Raw genomic sequence first — 17,332 nt, 5'->3', positions numbered from 1 at the left:
ACACATCGCTGGTATAACTCCACATAACTCCGGTATAACCCCACATATTGAGTTTTAGGGTAAGGTTGTAACTGAGCCTGTGTGGTATTTTGTAATTGTAGTATAGTTTGAGGTGGGACTATACATGAGGCAGTATGGTAAAAGAATACAGATGGCATCTGTAGTATCATAGTTATATAAGCTTTAAAAAAATGTAAATGTTTTGTTTGATAATGTAAAGAAAAACACCTTGATTTGGTTTTAGAAATATTACGTAAAATGTATAAGAGTATAATCATGGTATAATGATAAATGCTGTTTGAAATGGGCCTTTCTTAAAATCAAAGTAATGCCCAAATAATATCATTTAATAATCTTGTTCATTATCACATGTAATAATTTCTTGTTAAATCTTTATTTTTTGTTTCTCTTTTAAACAGAATCACAGTACAATAATTATCAAATGTCTGGAGTCAGTACTTGTAAATTGTACATATATATTGTAACATTGTTGTTAATGCTGTATATAGCCTAATCTCATTATCTCAATAGTACCCATTTTGCATTGGCTAGCAAAACTTCGGAGTTTACACCAAACAATCAACAGCCACAACAGCCACAAACTAAAGTATACTCAAATTGCATATGTATCCCATTATTAACACCAAATATTGAAATAATTATTTTACTTTGAAAATATTTTTATAGGTGCAAATATGTTCAGCATTAAGTAGTTTTAGTTTTGTATTTTATTAAATGTAATCATTTGTTTAAAACCGGTTTTTTTTAAATGTATTAAATAAAATCAGCACAAAAATTAAGCAATCAATTTAGTGTGTCGTTTTTTAGATATCACAAATAAGGATTTTTTTTTTTTTTTAAATATAACGTTTTACAGATTGCATGACAATTTACATCGATTCAGTCACCGATGTAATATTTTAATTGTAATACAAGAATGGATAAAAAATCAAGTCATTTAATATCTAATCATTATTAGATTTCTGTTTAGCCCCCTCTAACGACTACACTGAATTATCATTACGCATGCGTACTGCTTAAGTAAGACGATCACTTTTAACCAATCAGAAGCCCGTTTAAATTCTAACCGACACTTTCAAAATTTCATTTAAGTCGGTTTAAATTCGTTTTTGAAAGAAGGATAAAAATGTGATTTTGAATAAAACATGCAGGTAGAGACAAGCAGGACACGGTGTTATTTTATTCTAGTGCTAACTTGGCATTAGTAGATTCCAAATGAAGTGATATTGGATTCAGTATCGGTGTCCTGATGATCCCAGGCCCACTAAGTACGGCACTCACTGACTGTACGCGCTCGACGGCAGGCTTATACCCAGTGATGAGAGACCGAAAGTCACGTTGTAGGCCTACCTAGGCTTAGGTCTATAGGTTTTATACCTAAATTGCTTAGCACTGATTAAACAAAATGGCCTTTGATGATCGATGATTCCACTAAGTACTAGATTGTTTAGGATAATGCCCAATGAATACTAGGACTAATACAGAGACTAGACTTAGGCCAAGCCCAAGGCAAGGCCTAAAAGAAGGTAAATAATTAATTTTATTTACAGGCACTCCCAGCAGCCGCTTCCGCTCACCGGTGGTAAATGTTACATTGCAAACGCGAATAGGTAGGCCTACAATACATTTTAATTGCTATAGCATCGGAGATTTCATTTCAGTAACGTCATCGATCAACATCGAAAGTATAATTAATATCATGCGCGTATTTTCATTTCAAGTACGCACGCGCCCAATTCCGACCTTTCTGAGTGGCCGGCTAAAGGAAATGGTAGCTAATCGGTTATTGATGAAACTCCTCTCTTTACATAAAGTGGAATTTTGCTGACGAAAAGCAGTCAAGAACGTTAGGCATAATGTTACTTGTAATGTTCAGCATAAAGTAAGACGCACGAAGATTAAGTATCCGTAAGTTTATTTTATATTTCGTTCCATTTGTTTATATTTTGGAATACTTAAGTTGCCATGTTTTTTTTATATTATTATAATGGTATTATATATCTATATTATAATTTTCTTAAATCGTATCATAATTATTAAGTTTAGTCACCTTAATACAAGTGGAGTATGATCCATAAATAATAAGATATAGTCTGTATACAAACTATGTATTGTTATAAACACTAAGGTCAGTCCCTATATATCCAAGGGACGCCTTTATTCAGGGTTAATTACTTATTGTAAAGACTTATTTATATGTATATTATTAGAGTTGAATTATTTTAATTTTGTTGTAACATAATCATCTATATCATCAAAATCATTGTCATTATCATCAATATCACACACGCTATTATCATAGTTATCAATGACATCACATTTTTAGTAATTTCTTTGTATAAGGTTGACAGAAAGTTCTTTCATACCCTGAAAAGGGTCGATAAAGAAATATATAAATCATTGTCATTGTAAAACATTGTCATCATCATTTTCATCGTCAAGTCATCAATATTATTACCATAACTTTCAATAGTCAACATTCCAGTTTAAATATTATATAGTTTTCATCATCGCCACATTATCGTAACTAATTCTTTATTTTCTTTTTTTGTTGATAATTGAGTCGCCCAGAGCTGTTATCGCAGTGTTTCAAGAATTGTTGTAAATTTTCATGTACACACAAGATTCCAATTTGTTTAAACACATATTATCACCATTATTATTATTATGTACAGATGTAGTTAAAATAATAATAATATTTATAGTTATTTTTTCACGCTGCTGCTCTAGCCCGCTACGTCCCATTAGGACTACTCAATCAGAAGCTAAAGCAAGCAGCAGTTATAGTTCTAAGGACGACAGTTTTGCGAAAATAGAAACTCCACTATAATTTATTGATTCCAGCTGGAACAGTAGACCCAAAAAACGTCTGGGAAAAGAGTCTATTAGGACATGTCATGCTAAAATTACAGATCCCAAAGCATTTCTGGTATATTCACTGTCAGATATTCATTGAATTATTATCGAAACAGTCCATTAAAGTTTGTGTTTGTAATAGGATACTTCACACTTGAAATATCTAGGGTGATGAAGTGACCCCCAGACTTGACCTTAGCAATAAAATTAACTAAATTGACAGAAATTGAGTATTCACTTCTTTAACAAAAACATAATATTTATTCACATATAAAAAAAGAAAAGAAACCCAAAAACCATTGTCTGACAGACAATTTAAGTATTTCTTGCTTTAAATTACATTTTTTCAGGTAAAATAACTATTATGTGACAATAAAATGACACATTCAAAAATATTTGAAATAAAAAATATTTTTCAATAAGCGAGCAGCGTTTTTTGTAAGAAATATTTCTTGTTTAATTTATTATAACTGTACTCTAAATCGTTTTAACATTGATAATCTTTGTCTACCAGTGGGCGTATTCACTTTAGAGATATTTTCCTGAAATCCTAAGAAAATATTTAGGGTTTTAACAAAGGTTTTAAGGTTAAATGAAATCCTTAACTTTTTCTATTTTCTCCTTAACTTTTAAGGGACCTCAGAGATCTGTTGGACCCCGTTAAAAAAATATTACCTACGGAGGTTAGTTATCCTGGATAATCCATGTGTCTTGCTTTAGAGGCGTAAATTAATACTAATTAATCGATAACCAAAAAAACCTTCCTTCTCATGACATCGTAATTATCAACATCATTATCATCAACCCTCATTTTCATCTTATTCATTTTACCGCCATCCATTAATTAATTAAGTGAAATTGTCATTATTAAAAATTACCATCAATAATTAGGCTTATACAACATTTGATACAAAATTTCTCTTTTCGTATTATTACCACCGCCAACAATTTATCGTTATTAATTAATAATCATCTGACATTATCACTGCACTTTGTTGGCATGCTGACGTTACTTTGAAGGCTTTCATCATCATTATCCTAATCATTTTATTAGTACCCATCGCTATTGATTTTGTATTGTCGTTTTAAAAATTGAACAGTCAATATAACAGTAATAATATTACTGTCGGAAATAACAATAGAACGTACTTCTTCTTTCAGACATTAATATGATGAAGATTACCGTATTTTATCTTATAATAGTAGGCCTTTGTATGATTTCTAACGTAAGTTTATTTCACATTCGTCATATTATAGTCATAATGTTACAAAACAGGAAATCATTAGGTGAAAATGCAATTTAAATTAGTCGACTAATTATTTACATGATTACGTATCCTTACACCTGTTTGCTAATTAGCATACTAATGTATTTTCAACATTCAATTTCTACGAAGCAATACAACGCCTGTTTGCTATAGCGAATATATTGGCGCGAATCGAACATTCCTGAGTTATGATTGGTTGCGCATTTTGTTTACGTCACGAAAATAGATGAAAATATAAATAGTAAATAGTCAACGATTGCGTTTCGCACGAACAAATTCGCCTAAAACAGGTAATTGTTCAACACTTTTTATCTTGTTTCTGTCATCACTTCGCCAATTTATTTTGTCCCAATAACTAATTTTATACTTTATTTCGATTTCTAGATTGTAATCGTTCAAAGTTATTTTGATGAACCACCAGATGGTGAGTAACCCATTTTGCTTTTTCATCAAATCTCATTTAAGAAACCGAATTGCGTAATTTCTCTATTATACAATCATATTTCCTGATGATGTTTCCTTTCACCTCCATTGTTTGTTTTTTTTTGGGGGGGGGGGGGGTTTCAAGTACATAGTTCGCTTCGTGTTTCTAATTTACTTATGGTTATCAACCCACTTCCTTTGAAACACTCTATTCAGGAGACATGCCCATTAGGGAACACTTTGCTGGGTCCCGATGGTATCTTCTAAATTGGGGTTTTTATTATTATATTACATTCTTTCACGTGTACTTTTTCAGATTTTTACGAGACAGCGAGTGGTATTCTTATAGTGGATACAGATTACCCTGCTATTTGGTATTTGCAAAACTCAAACGCATCGAGCCACATTAATGCCTCAACCTGTTTGCCATGTTCATGCGTTGAGATGGTCACTGAAAACACCACATATTCACCATCATTTAACCAAACATATATTGGAAATATATCAGATGGACGGATGATCTCAAAATGCAATGGTTCCTTCGAATACACAGTTTTCCTCGATGAATATGATAGGGAATGGGAAAACTCTGTTGCTGTGTTTTTCTTTAATGTATCCGTGAAATTATATGGAGATTTGGAAATACACGTTATAGGACAAAACTCGTTCAGGTTTGACGTGAGTGGTAACATTTCAATCAGTGTTCCTATAAATATAAATGGAGAAAATGGCGGCAGAAACGACAAGAACTATGCTGGCGGTTATGGAGGTATTTTAGAAGCTATCTTTAAAAAATCTTAATCGACAAAAGAGTCAGTATTATCTATATTTATTTTTATTATATTTTAAAAAAACAAATCCTCCACAAAAATATAGGAAAATATCCTGATATAGCATTATATATTTATTGTTATTATATTATATATAGGCCTATATGTTTCTTCACAAATATCGCTAATGTCATATAGATCAAAACCTTTATGTGATTCACATGAGTTGCTGTATTACGAAATGTTCCTATGATACTGGACAAACATTGTCATACGTGGAGATACAGCACCGATAAATACAAGCTAAATCTACTTGATTTTAAATCAATCTTTTATTGGTCTCTTATTAAAGCTAAATTTGGTGGTCCCGGAGCAGGTGGTCATTATAGAAGGAACACCCGTCTCGATCCAGGTGGTGGGGGGTTTGGTTCGTTTGGAGGAAGGAATTTCAGGAGTTTCAGTACAGGTGTTATGTATGGCGGAATATACTCTTACACTAAAACCTTAATTGGTGGAAGCGCTGGTGAGTTACCATAATAATTAATGACATGACATGACAAAGACATGTTCAGCAGGCAAACAGTTGGGTGGAACGGCACTATAACTATCGATACACGGTTGTATACACAAACACAACAAAATAATAAGCCCTCATTTATTGTGTATCAGTATTAATTAACAATGCTTTTACATGATAATTTACATAAAACTAAGAAGCAAGCTCGAATTATTTAATTATTAAGTAATGTGACGGAGGAAGGTGAAACAAATACACGAATCACTGCGTATTAATTATTTTTAAACAGAACAAAAACACTTTTATATAGCATACATCAAAACAGCAAGTATTAGCCAACAATAACAACACGAAATATCTGCTGCATCATCACAATTTTAAAAAAAAAGAATAAACAGAAATATAATATATATTGATGTGCCATGATGAACACATGTTGTGCAATGATGTATACATGTTGTGCCATGATGTACACATGACGTGCCATTATGTACACATGTTGTGCCATGATGTACACATGATGTCACATGATGTACACATAAGGTGCCATGAAGTACATGATGTGCCATGATGTATACATGTTGTGCTATGCTGTACACATGTTGTGCCATGATGTACACATGTTGTGCCATTATGTACACATGTTGTTCCATGATGTACACATGATGTCACATGATGTACACATAACGTGCCATGATGTACACATGACGTGCCATGAAGTACATTACGTGCCATGATGTACATGTCATATGTTGTGCCATGATGTACACATGTTGTACCATGATGTGCACATGTCGTACCATGAAGTTCATTACGTGCAATGATGTACACATGTTGTGCCAGGATGTACACGCGTGATTTGATGTGCCATGATGATGTACACATGTCGTGCCATGATGCATGTTGTGCCATTATGTACACATGATGATGTACACATGACGTGCCATAAAGTAGACCTACATGACGTGCCAGTGTCATGATGTGCCATGTACACATGTGCCATGATGTACACATGTGCCATGATGTACACATGTTTGTGTTATTGTTTTTAGGTGGAGAATGGAGCGATAACCCGCGCATATATAAAGGACGTGGAGGCGGGGCTATGGAATTCAGATCCAGTAGTAATTTTATTTTTATCAGTAAGTAGGCCTATGTTGTATCTTTGCTCCTTTCATAATGTTATCTGTGAACAAATTCGTGTTATATGTTGGGCCTAAAAATACAAATTTTGTAAAAGAGATGAAGTTGACCAATGACAGTTCATCCATCGCTTGCGCTGCGTTTATAAATGACTGCCAATGGTACTCCCCTCAGGATGGAACACGGATATTTTTCAAATGTAGTTTGAATTCTCCCCAGACCATTCTGGTCATTTTTTTATTTTATTAAGCTCTTTTTGATTGTTTGTGTTGTCATAGCGTCTTTTTGATTCATATAGGTTATTTTTTAAGGTCTTTTCTTTTAAATTTGTGTTTGTTTGTATTAATATAAATATGAAATAAAAAAAAAAAAATCAGGTCATTTTTATTTTCCATGCTGTAGGCCTAATGTGTATAACGTTAATCAGATCCTTAGTACTCTATAGCTATTAGCATGCTTTATTTAAAGATTCTTCAATGACTGCTGATGGTCAGGGCGGACTCATTATAGAATCAAGAGCGGACACTATGGGTGGTGGTAGTGGCGGAATGATACAAGTTATCGCAAATACAGTAAGGAACAGTTTCTATTTCTGAAGAACTGTTTCATAAAAAAAAATATCGCGTTTTTGTTAGCTAAAAATTGCTTCCCAGATTCCGTTTATTAGACGATCAACACTGGAATCAAAATATAATTTTGTTCATGTAGACCTGTTTCTGTTGGCAAGAAAATACTGTTCTCTTTAATTTAAAATTAATTAATAAAAACATCTTGCTCAGTAGAAAAACGGGCATATGATTTTGCTAATAAAAATTATCAATTTGTGAAAAAATCAATCATCATTTGTTCCTATTTAACAGATTGCATAATGTATTTCTTAAATTTAGATTATATTAGGAAGGAGTGCTTATCTAACCGCAGTTGGTGGTGTTAGCTCGTTCGTGCCAAATCTGACTAGCTACTGTGGTGGGGGCGGGGCAGGTGGAGTTATCAGATTGCTTTCCTGGGATTTACAAGTTAAAGATATCAATTTACACGCTGACGTCAGAGGCGGCGCAGGGGGTTCTTTTGGTCGGAGTGGTGAATTTACCAGCCAAAATATAACCGAAGGTGAGCTCTAGTTAGACTTCACAAAGGTAGTAGGTTAAAGAAAGAGTAGCATTAGAGACTGTTTTAAGTGACTTAAATCCTATTTTCCATTAGGAAATATGTTCTCAAACATTCTTGTGTTCTGATTGGCCGGTTGCGTATTGTTTATTCACGTCACAAAAAGTAGATGAAAATGTGAATACGCATCCATTTGCATTAGTCAACGATTTATTCGCACACACGCGAATATATTCACGTAGCGGAAAACAGGCTTTACGCATGACAGTATAATGTTTATTTCAGATGAACTGACAAGTATAGAAGAAATAAAGGAAAAGATTTCAACGAAACTGCTTTCTCAACTTAAAGAAGATAATGAGATAGAAATATTTGTTACGGTTCGTTAAAAAGTTTTAACTTTATTTCATAATTATGTTTTTAGTTCACAAGGCCTACATAATGAATAATTTCAGTCGTTGTTGTGTCCTCTAATCGAAAAGTGTTTATTATTTGTACTTTCTTTTAAATTGTAACGGAAACAACGCTTTTACAATTATATATATAATAATATAAATCATTTCAAATTAATTAATTAAATTTCAGTATATCACCGGGCGGTTTCGAATTAATGTTCAATTGCCTAATGTGATAATATAAATCATTATATATATAAATCATTGTAAATTTTTTTTTTTTAGGACGTTGTTGATGACTTCAATCCAATTATAATAAATCAGACAGATATGGTAATATTTTCTTTCTTCATATTTTCTTGTTGAGGTTAACATTTAATTAATTTTACGGGTTCGTCATTCTTGCATTCAGTTAAACACCTCCTTTTGGGACATCCCTATTATCGAGGACAATTTTTTATGAAACGATGAGCGGAATATTAATACGCCAATCCGGTATTTATGGGACATCCTTCATTTAGGGGGGATATTGATGGGCCATGAAGGTGCCCCAGCCTTAATAGAGGTTTTATTATATCAACGACGTCTACAGTCTTCAATCTTTTTGATACAATAAATACAAACATTATTTGTTACAATGAAACCTAATTGTTTTTGTTCACTATTTCTTTTAGAGTTCTTGGGAATTGAGTACTTTGATTAACGATGTTGATAACATTTCATCACTTTTAGCAGTAAGGGTGCGGAAAGCTTTTTCTAAATATGATAACGATAGGATCTTACTCAATGCATCAAGTGTTTTATTTGGTAAGTTCCTTGCCTTCGTATCACTTATTATTATACTTAGGCCTACTTGGCAAAATACATCAGAGAAGCCTTAGACTGGGAATGACAGTTCATCAGTGTAAAAGTAGTTCCATTTATTGGTCATTTGCATATAAATTATACATAGAAATTATGTTTGCTCTGAAAAAAATATACAAATAAAAAAATAAAAAAACAATTACAATTCAAAGTGTAACATCACTGCTAGAACGGCAACTGGATAAAAGCTGTCACGAAACCTATTTGTACGAAAAATGATGGGCCGGTAACGTTTACCGCTACGTAACACCTCAAATACATTATGCATGGGATGATTAGAATCTTGAAATATAGAATGTGTTTTCTTATAATCAATCGCTTTTCAAAAACAGATTTAATAGAGCTCTGCTCAATTCCAATGATACGTACACGTTGTAGGTCTGACTTACCTGTACTTTACTACCGTATTTCTGTTCTGTATTAGTATAGGCCTAACCTGCGTGTGATATTTCCGTTGTTTTTGGGAAGAGAAAGAATATTACTTTTTACCTTAATTTCAGATGTGATAATACAGATAGATAGTAGATATACGTATGATGGCTCAACTGTTAATTCCAACCAAGTTGCAGTCAACGTTCCCAAGGCGATTATAGCAAATAGATTTCGTATGTTATGAATACTTTTGTAAAGTATAAGCTTTATTTTTCATTTATTAGTAAGATTTATGTCATGGATCAGAGGTTGTGCCCTTAGTGACGCGAGCTTATATATGCTATTTCGTTTCGTCACGCACTATATATTGTTAAAGAATCACCGCACACGAAATAGATTTGATAATTTTATACCCCCTCATAAAACTAACTATTTTCAACATAAGAGATTTACTGGTCCAATTTTGGTAATTTTGTACCTCCAAATATAATTAGCGCTGTCAACAAATATTCGTTTTCTAATAAGCTAAAAAACACTTTGCTATTAATATTAATTCACTTTTGCATTTCCCATCCCTTCTTTCTTATTGGTTACTTAGTCGGAATCCATAGTGTTTGATGTCCTGGTTGTTTTCTGTTTGATTTGTTCCCCTTGTTTGTCCATTGGTTTTGTGTCCGAGGCAGACCCAACTTAAGATCCGCTATCTTTCTAGGATCCCCCTTTTCCTTAGGTTTTTTGTTATTTGTCCATGTTAATTTCTATTTATTCCAATAGGGCCTATTGTTTAAATCTTAAAAGGAAGTAAATAAATGTTATTTTGAATTAAATTAATTGAAAATTGAAAACGATGATGATAAATAAGTTAACAAACGTTTCATAACTAAACAACTTTTTTATTAAACATGCAATATATTTTGTAATAGATAACATAACAAAAAATATGCAGAAAATAATGTAAATATATGTGAGATTCTGTAATTGTTGTTTATGTAACATTGAATAAATAAAGGTGGTTAGTTAACCACAAAAATTTTAAAAAATAAAAAATTGAAAACGTTAACAATTCTACTTCATTTTCCTACGAAAGGTCATATTGCGATTTCTTATGTCATATATTCTGAATTTGATGCTATTCTAAACGCATCCCTGGAAACAGGAAAAGAGTAAGTCAAGACAGTTATTTCAATATTACTTCTTAGAGAATAACAATAACTTAATAACAATAACTTAAATCCTGAGAAAAATGTAAGTAGCTATAGCTTTAAAAGAAGGATAAAAGTTAAAGATTTAAGCCTGTTTTTCACTGGCGAATACTATTCACGGTAGTCGAAAGTTTCCTGATCTGTGATTGGCTGTAGTATAAATACGCATGCGTATTTGCCAAAAGTTTACATTCGCGTGAATGACTTCGTCAAGTGGAAAACAGGCTTCAGTTGTTAAAACCAAATAACATAAAAGTCTAGATTTGTAATCTCCATTTCTCAGAATTTGCTTCTGTATATATATTTTAGGGATGAGATTTATAGTGTAAACGGACGGATAATATCTATCACTGTTAAGGTGTATAAGGATCAACCACTGATTTTTGACGAACCTATAGAAATTGTGTTTGAAAACCTTAATCAGGTAAAGAATAATGTTTTTTTATATATTACTATTTAAATTATCATTAATTTAAATTGGTTAAGTCAAACTTTCCCAGTTTAACTGCGATCGTTTTGATGGGTACTCATATTTTTTTAGCCAAAAATATACAAACTCTAGTCTTATGCTCTTTTATACACAATGGTTTGAAAACTATTTAAAATATTTTTTACGTAGAATGCAACTACATCAAGGACGCACTGTGTCTACTGGAAATTCAACGAAACGTAAGAAAATCCATAAACACGTCAAGTAGTTTAACTACATTTCTGACTTAGGTCTATTATATAATTAGAAAGTGCACAGCAGATCTAAATGCTTAGCATAACGTTTACTATAGTGACGCGGGCCCTCCTAAAGACACAAACCGGTGTCTATATTAGAATGCTTCTCATTGGATAAGAACTATGGAACGGACTATGCAATGTACAATCATCACCTGCAATTATTGACTTATAAGCGTACTATTAATACAATTGTTAGGTACTCAGCAGGAGGGGTGTGGTCATCAGACGGATGCAATGTCAGTGAAGTGAATCGAACCTATACCACGTGTCACTGTTACCACCTAACCAGCTTCTCTATTCTTCTACAAGCCGCTGATGATGTAGAGGTATATTCTGTCTTTTTTTGTCGGTATTTTATAGGCCGCCTATTTCGACTCATTAGCAATTAAGCCTACATCACGCCACAAACTAGCGTTACATGCACAGATAGGCTAAAAATAACACCAACAGAAGTTAGGCCTACATAATTATAAAGATGTATTGTCCCTTTGTCGAATTCCAAAAAAATGAAAAATAAAATATTTCGACAAAAAGTGGGTCATTTTGAAGTATCATAATAGTTATTAACTTTCACCAAAAATTTGTCGAAAAAAAAATCATTTAATTGAAATACAGACGTTTTTTTGTTTAAAAAATAATTTTGACTTCCAGTCAAAGTTTTCGATCAAAACATATCTTATAATGCAACGCGCTTGTTTGGCTACTCTGTATGCATAATCCTAAAACTTCCTCGCGATCTGTGTGAAAACACCTCAACCATGACGAGTTGTAAACAATCTTAATTAGCATATGCATAATGCATACTCGTGGTTTGAAATCTTTGTTTACTTTCGCTCGCGATGATTTCTTGCTTTTGGCTCGAACTTTCAACTTAAACTGAATAACTTTAATATTACTTTGATATGGCCAATTTATATTTAGAATATTTTGACCTTCATTTTTTTGTGTTTAAAGGGACAATACATCTTTAAGTTTTTAAATTGAAAGTATATTTTGTATGTATTGTTTTTTAGATTGGTGATGTGAATGAGGCCGCATTGAGTATAATAACATACGTTGGACTTTCACTGTCTTTATTCTCCTTGATTACAACTCTTATTGTAATGATAGTTTACTTCAAGTAAGTTTGTTTAATAGGGCTCGACTACGTATATAATTATATTCGTGCGAATCGAGCATTCATGAGTTCTGATTGGTTGCGCAATTTATCGCGTCACAAAAAGTATATAAATACGCATTTTCATTGGTCAACGCTTTCGGATAGATTTGACAAGTGGAAAACGGGTTTAATGGTAAAATGATCACTTTGCATCTAATAGGCTGTAGGCTTTTAGTGCATTGTTGACCTAAGGGCAATAATTTAATTTCGATATAGGGTAACGTGTTAATTATTGTGTAATGAAAGACTAATCTATTTCTTAAGTATTAGGTAAATATTGTCTAAATTTTGTAATTGTCATTAATTATTGTCTATTGAAATTTTAACTTCAACTAATGTCTATGTAAATTGATATGAAGATTAACCACAACACATTCGTATAATTTTTCCTCCTCCTTATTATCATTATCATCAGTACCATCAGTATCATCATCATCATCATTATCATCAATATTATTATTGTCGTTTCAGACGATTGAATTATGAATGCACGTCGATTCACATCAACCTCGTGATCGCCTTGATAATAGCAGATTCATTGTTTCTATTTGGAATCGAGCTAACTAAAAATAAAGTAAGCTTATATAGTATTTTTATTGAATGAATTATGAAATAAGGAATGTCCCTGTGTAGGCCTAGATTGTTACCACCACCTGTTATGGGGATGTTTACATTTAGATATATACTTTTTCCCGTTCAGAATGTGTGCACTGGTATCGCCATTTTCATGCATTATTTCTTCCTTGTGGTGTTCATGTGGATGGCGGTGGAAGCGATGCATATGTACAGTAAAGTACGCAACTTGACTCATGGCCGATCTAGGAGAAAGTTCCATGTTTACTACCCGATAGGATGGGGTAAGCTGTCTATCGAAATTTACCTTACCTGTGTAGAGTAGCTTGTGAAAATAATAACAAAACAGTTTACTCTGCTGACATAGCGGGGTGATTGTATGACTTTTTAAATACATTACAATGTGCCTCAGCTCCTAGAATTAGCCTTCCGTTTTTTCTAAAATCCATCTTACTGAAATAACATAAAATAATGACATTTGCAAATAATATTTTTTCATAATTTAGTACTGTACCTATTTTACAGGAATTCCTGCCATCATAGTGATTGTAACCATGGCTGTAAGACTCGAAGGCTATGGTACGGATACTGCATGCTGGCTGGCCGCCGACAAAGGCACTATTTGGGCGTTTATTGGCCCAGTGATAACAATTATTATGGTATGTACAGGCCTACCTATGTACAATATATCGCTTGTATCTCAGTAGTATTATTGAGGGCGGTATTGTCCCGTTTAAACTGCAAAGTAGTTGGCCTTTGATTGGTCAATAGTTATGTTATGTTATGAATATATAAACTTTTCCATTTTTAGTGCGCATTGAAACGATTTATTTTTCAATGACAGTATATTTATTTTGCAGCTAAATACAACAATTATGGTAATTGTCCTAAAGACATTTACCAGTGTGAAGTCAGTCAAGTCGAAACCACTAAGAGAACAAACACGGTAATCATGATATTAAAACAACATAAGAATAGGACAACTTTAATGCGACTTCATTACTCGATTTTCATTGCTGTATCTCCACGTACGACAATATTTTTCTAGTATCACAATGATAGGCGATACATGTGGAACACATGTGATGCTATATTGTAGAATTATCGATGATACTAGGAGAGATACAGTACCGATAATCGAGTGAGGATCAGGATCATAATTTTTGACCCGCCGTCGTAATTTAACTTTTTTTTCTATATATCCATACAGCCGTACTTTACGCGCAGCCGCAGTTTTACTGCCTGTATTCGGATTAACTTGGGTGTTCGGTTTACTTGCTCTTAGCCAACAGACGTTATTCCTTCAGTACCTGTTTGCTATATGTAATTCACTGCAGGTGAGCCTCTTGTATTACCTAGTGTGTCATGTATTGTTAATTCAAATTTAATATTTATTTGTTTTTAACGTAAAACGTTGTGAAAATTCTAACAGTGATATAATGTAACACGTGCCTATAAAACATTGTAGTCATATACTTAATTATGCCTAATGCCTTTTTAAAAATCCGTCTAATTATAAAATGAAATTTTGTTCGTGTATGGCATAGGCTAAGTAACTTATTTAACATATTTAGTAAAATAATCGCATCTTGCATGCGCACAATGTACACATAAATCAGACTTACTTATAATGTTTCTTTGTCAATATCATTAGATCCTTTTTTAATGTTGGATACGATGTTTGTTAATATAGCCGGGAGGTACCTGATTTACCTGATAGGCCAAGGCCCTATATAGACTTTCTGGTAGAAGAAGAAGCTTACTATATATATATATATATATATATATATATATATATATCTATCTTTACTCGAGAATTTAATTATTCTTTCATTCTAGGGTTTCTTTATCTTCTTATTTCATTGCTGTCTTAATGGCCAAATTAAGAACATTCTTTTTCGTCGTTGCATGAAGGTCGACAATACTTCATCGGTAAGATTATATGTAATTACAATGGAAGCGACAACTAATTATTTAATGTCTGTGCAAGTGTGCAATATGGAAACAAAAACTAATGCGGTTTAAGAAACCTAATTGATGTGATCACATTCACAGGTCGTAGGAGAGCAGGTTGCTTAAATATTAAATCTAAAAATCATCATGTGCGGTTTATAGAGTTAAGATATAAAATTGTGTAACACAAAGAATTCATAATGAGACATGCACGTTGGTGTCCACTTGGACGCGACGCAACGACGTAGGCGCAAGGCTCGCAGGCGAGTTGACTAATCACAACTGATAGTTCGGCAACCCATCGCGTCGTGATTTGTCAAATTACTTGAGTTGCACTCAAGCTTTGTTCCTACTACTACGACGCAACGCAACGTACAGTGATTGGCTCAATCACAAGCGATGGATTAATCGAACAGTCGCATGTGATTGGTCAATTCGCTTGTGTTGCGTTTACGTCCTTGCGTTGCGTCTCTGTGGGAACCAAATACAGTTTTAAGTACGTCCGTGCGTCGCGACACGTCAAAGTGAAACTGAGCAGCTTAAGTAGTATTGAATCTCATATAAACTTACTTACCTTCTCTTGATTTTATTTGTAGAGCGAACCGACTGATACTACAAGAAGCACAAAAGGTAGCCTCGACCTAATTTGCATCACAATGTATTTTGTATTTACATGTATAACAATTATTATTTTAATATGATAATAAAAAAAAAGCCCTCCGAATAAAGTAAGACAAGTCATAGTGAATGACAATGGCTTGCCCCACTTTATTCGGAGTAACATTTTTATAGTAAATTTAATTTTCCATAATTGTAATTTATATTTATTATCCATTATTTATTAACATTTAATATCTTATATATTTTAAAGTTGCTCCTGCGACTACCGAACAGTAGTATGTGTACTGAAAATCAATTTGAAGGTGGTCTATAGGCTTCTTCTTTATATTATGCACCGTTGTATTGATGGCAAAAGAGGGGGAGGTAGAAGACCGAACATAGTGTACAACTATGACATCATTCTTGAGGAAGAGAACCGAACATAGTGTACAACTGTGACGTCATTCTGGAGGAGGGGGAAGAGGACCGAACATAATACAGTAGTGTACAACCGTGACGTCATTCTGGAGGAGGAGGAGGGGGGGGGGGGAAGGACCGAACATATACAGTAGTGTACAACCGTCACGTCATTCTGGAATCATCTATAGCAATTTTTAGATATAATAATAGCACACTCGGTGTTGTGACGTAGCCATTCAAATAGACTGGTATTCCTAATAACTGTACAAAGTAATGTTTAAACAGTCATTATTAACATTATTGAGTTATGGAGATAAACAGTGGCACCTTCATACTGTAGACATGACGTTAATGTATTCTATTCAATTATAGATTATTGCTTTAGCACTGTGTGTATAATAGCACAATTGTATAATGTACAGTGCTTAATTTGGAACCATAATGTCATTAAAGTTATGACATCATCAACGATGATCCATATGTATTGTATGAAAAATGAAATAGTGTATCTGAAGTGTGTTTTGATGTGTTTTCCACATACATTTAACCAAAACTATAGAATAGATTGAAAACATGTGATACGAGATATCAGGTTTATTTGAAACTAAATTAAATCTTATTTGATTTGTCAGTGATAATATATCAATCCTGTATCTAATTTCAATTTTAATTATACAAGCGCATACGTATTTTTTTTATATCTGGACATAACCTGAATGAATATAATAACATTTAATTTACTAATATCGATCAGTTTACGAGCTAAAATATTCAACGAGGTAATATTCAGCCAAAGCTATCGGAAGTGAGACTTCATTTACGTTTTGTTGCTTACATGAGACATGGAGCTATTAGCTCCATGCATGAGCCAATTAACAGTGACATCCACATTTCAATAAAACCATTAACTTGATGACATGCGCGTTTGGTTATATCAAAGTGCGCACGCGCGCGTTAATA

General features: G+C 33.1%; 1 protein-coding gene and 1 long non-coding RNA gene across 2 annotated transcripts; both read left to right on the top strand.

Annotated features, from left to right (window-relative positions):
* The first annotated feature begins 6,965 nt into the window (after nucleotides 1-6,965).
* On the top strand, nucleotides 6,966-7,899 carry LOC140056295 (uncharacterized). Its single transcript, XR_011846746.1, has 3 exons — nucleotides 6,966-6,997; nucleotides 7,467-7,570; nucleotides 7,886-7,899. It is a non-coding gene; the product is annotated as an uncharacterized lncRNA (long non-coding RNA).
* Nucleotides 7,900-8,377: 478 nt separating this feature from the next.
* LOC140057628 (adhesion G-protein coupled receptor D1-like) lies at nucleotides 8,378-16,425 on the top strand. The gene is made up of 17 exons (XM_072103344.1): nucleotides 8,378-8,485; nucleotides 8,786-8,833; nucleotides 9,175-9,307; nucleotides 9,865-9,969; nucleotides 10,824-10,899; nucleotides 11,248-11,362; nucleotides 11,558-11,607; nucleotides 11,864-11,993; nucleotides 12,681-12,787; nucleotides 13,298-13,400; nucleotides 13,527-13,683; nucleotides 13,925-14,058; nucleotides 14,260-14,345; nucleotides 14,610-14,736; nucleotides 15,239-15,331; nucleotides 15,949-15,982; nucleotides 16,224-16,425. Exons 1-17 carry the CDS (start codon nucleotides 8,378-8,380, stop codon nucleotides 16,247-16,249), a joined length of 1,632 nt encoding a protein of 543 aa, XP_071959445.1. The 3' UTR covers nucleotides 16,250-16,425.
* The last annotated feature ends 907 nt before the right edge of the window (nucleotides 16,426-17,332 follow it).

This window comes from Antedon mediterranea, chromosome 8 (assembly GCF_964355755.1).
Source record: "Antedon mediterranea chromosome 8, ecAntMedi1.1, whole genome shotgun sequence".
Classification (NCBI taxonomy): Eukaryota; Metazoa; Echinodermata; class Crinoidea; order Comatulida; family Antedonidae; genus Antedon; species Antedon mediterranea.
This window is presented reverse-complemented; position numbering and strand designations above follow the sequence as displayed.

Bases quoted from the DNA above. Each gene is read 5' to 3' on its own strand.
- LOC140057628 (XM_072103344.1), top strand. From the start codon at position 8,378: ATGTTTATTTCAGATGAACTGACAAGTATAGAAGAAATAAAGGAAAAG. The intron at 12,788-13,297 runs GTAAGTTTGTTT...TTGTCGTTTCAG, and splicing joins GTAATGATAGTTTACTTCAA to ACGATTGAATTATGAATGCA. The intron at 15,983-16,223 runs GTAGCCTCGACC...TATATTTTAAAG, and splicing joins TACTACAAGAAGCACAAAAG to TTGCTCCTGCGACTACCGAA.